Here is a 2,640-nt window from a genome sequence, read left to right as displayed (position 1 = left end):
GAGGGAGCGTGCCTGGCCGCCGCAGCTACTGGGCATGCTCGAGGCAGCGTCGGGCGCCGTCCGCAGCAGCCGGCAGTGCGCTCGGCGCCCGGGTGAGAGGCGCCGGCCGGCGGGAGGAGCGCGGCTCCGGATGCCAGGCGAGCAACCCGCGCGGCGACGCCTCTCCCGCCCGAGGAGCGCCGGGTGCCCGGAGCTGCGGGCGAGCGGGCGGCGCGGCCGTGGCCTCGCGGAAGAGAGAAGAGGAGAGAACGAGGGAGTCCCCCGCCTGCCCGGGACGCGCGCGCAGGCAGGCAAGCGCCGCTGCTCCCGGGAAGGGGTCCTGGGGTGGGTAAGGGGCACCCACCCACCCACCCACCCTTCTCCCCAGGATGGAGGGACCCGAGGGCGGAGCGTGCGCCGTCAGGGCTAAGCTGAAGAGCGAGTGGGGGGTACCGGCGTCTCCCTAGTCCCGCGCCCCGTCTCGCCTGGGCTATGGAGGTTCCCCCCAATAGCAGCGCGACCCCCCTCAACGGGTCCCTCGGGGCGCCGCTCTCGCCCTCCGCCGCCGCCTACTCTCCGGGCGCCGTGGCCGGCCTGGCCGCCGTGGTGGGCTTCCTCATCGTCTTCACCATCGTGGGCAACGTGCTGGTGGTGATCGCGGTGCTGACGAGCCGCGCCCTGCGAGCCCCGCAGAACCTCTTCCTGGTCTCGCTGGCCAGCGCCGACATCTTGGTGGCCGCCTTGGTCATGCCCTTCTCGTTGGCCAATGAGCTGATGGGCGCCTGGCACTTCGGCAAGGCCTGGTGCAACATCTACCTGGCGCTGGACGTCCTCTTCTGCACCTCGTCCATCGTGCACCTGTGCGCCATCAGCCTGGACAGGTACTGGTCCGTCACGCAGGCGGTGGAGTACAACCAGAAGCGGACCCCGCGGCGGATCAAGGGCATCATCCTGCTCGTCTGGCTCCTCTCCGCGCTCATCTCCTCGCCTCCTCTGGTCTCCAAGTACTGGCAGCCCCCCGGAGAGGCTCCCGCCACGTGCCAGCTCAACGACGAGACCTGGTACATCCTCTCCTCGTGCATCGGCTCCTTCTTCGCTCCGTGCCTCATCATGGTGCTGGTCTACGTGCGCATCTACCGCGTGGCCAAGCTCAGGACCAGGACGCTCTCGGAAAAGCGGCCCGGGCCCGACGGCGCGTACCAGGCCGAGAACGGCGCGCCCCGAGCCGGCGGCAGGGGCTTCATGTCGTTGAGGTCTCCGCCGCCCCGGGAGAACGGCCCATCATGGCCCGGCGCGCGCTGGGAGGAAGCCGCGGAGCTGCAGGACGTGGAGCTGGACGAGAGCAGCACCTTGGAGAGCAGGCGTCGGCGGAGCAGGGACGCGATCCGGGCGCAGGCCAAGCGGCAGCGTCCCTTGGCGTCGGCGTCGTGCAAGGCGTCCGGCGGCCGCCTGTCCCGCTCCAGCAGCCGCTCGCTGGAGTTCTTCTCGTCGCACCGTCGGAGGCGCGCGGGCAGCGTGGGCCCCAAGGCGGCGGCGAGCCAGGCGCGCGAGAAGCGCTTCACGTTCGTGCTGGCCGTGGTGATGGGCGTGTTCGTGGTGTGCTGGTCGCCGTTCTTCTTCAGCTACAGCCTGTACGGCATCTGCCGGGAAGCCTGCGAGGTCCCCGAGGCGCTCTTCAAGTTCTTCTTCTGGATCGGCTACTGCAACAGCTCCCTCAACCCGGTCATCTACACCATCTTCAACCAGGACTTCCGCAGGTCCTTCAAGCACATTCTCTTCGGGAGGACGAGGAGGAGGAGGAAGGAGAGGAGGCTGCCATTCTTGCACTGACTCCGGGGCGCGCGAAAGGCGCCTGAGATCAGCACCAGAAGAACAGCTCCCTCAGGCCCAGGGAATACAGGGGGGCAGGAAAGGGGTCCCCTGGCATCTGCACAAGCAAGGGGGCACAGAAAAAGGAGGGGAGCGAGGGAGGCGCCGGCCCTGGCAGTGCCAGAACTTGAGTTTGTCTTCAGGGCTGGATTTGCCCCAAGACGGAGCCTGGCTTTACTGGAGGAGGAGAAGAGGGGGGGAAAGGAGCCAAGCCTGTGCTTGCTGTCAGGCATTGACAAGTCTTTTATACATGAAATGATTTATATATTTGCCCAGATCCTGCTAAAGGAGAATATTAACTTTTCTTTTTTTCTAAATAAATGTTTCTAATCAGTTGTAAACCTTGCTGAATTGTGGTTTTACCCTGAGGTGGCATTTCTCTTCCCTGCTCAGTGATTCCCTGAGGGGGTGGGAACAAAAGTGGCCTTCCAGATGTTGCTGTGGTCCAGCTCCCATCATTCTCCAGCAGCATGAACAGTGGTCAGGGAAGAGGGGAACTGTAGCCCAACAATGTCTGGAGCGCCACAGGTTCCCACATCTTTGCTCCAGAAGCTAGTTTGTACCTCCCCACCCCCCACCCCCATGGGGAGAGCTGAGGGGCTACTACTAGCAACAGAGTAGATTTGCTTATAGATGCCTTTCCCACAGAATGTGATGGTATGCCTGTATTCAGGTGAACTTGGGTTTCCAGAGGCTTCTTTCTAAAAAAAGAAACAAAACACCCAACAATAGTCATTTATTAGAAAGTTAGGATAACCAAAACCAATTAAGGTGCCCTTGTTCTGCCTGCCT

The 2,640-nt window shown here is 63.6% G+C and overlaps 1 protein-coding gene across 1 annotated transcript; it reads left to right on the top strand.

Annotated features, from left to right (window-relative positions):
• The first annotated feature begins 380 nt into the window (after window positions 1–380).
• On the top strand, window positions 381–1,811 carry ADRA2C (adrenoceptor alpha 2C). Its single transcript, XM_033160306.1, has one exon. The coding sequence runs from the start codon at window positions 472–474 to the stop codon at window positions 1,807–1,809; it is 1,338 nt and encodes a 445-aa protein (XP_033016197.1). The 5' UTR covers window positions 381–471; the 3' UTR covers window positions 1,810–1,811.
• Window positions 1,812–2,640: the final 829 nt, after the last annotated feature.

This window comes from Lacerta agilis, chromosome 9 (genome assembly GCF_009819535.1).
Source record: "Lacerta agilis isolate rLacAgi1 chromosome 9, rLacAgi1.pri, whole genome shotgun sequence".
NCBI classification, from domain to species: domain Eukaryota; kingdom Metazoa; phylum Chordata; class Lepidosauria; order Squamata; family Lacertidae; genus Lacerta; species Lacerta agilis.
Note: the sequence above shows the minus strand (reverse complement) of the source record. Positions and strands in the feature narration are given on the sequence as shown.

Excerpts from the sequence above, each read along its gene's own strand:
- ADRA2C (XM_033160306.1), top strand. The coding sequence starts at position 472 with ATGGAGGTTCCCCCCAATAGCAGCGCGACCCCCCTCAACGGGTCCCTC.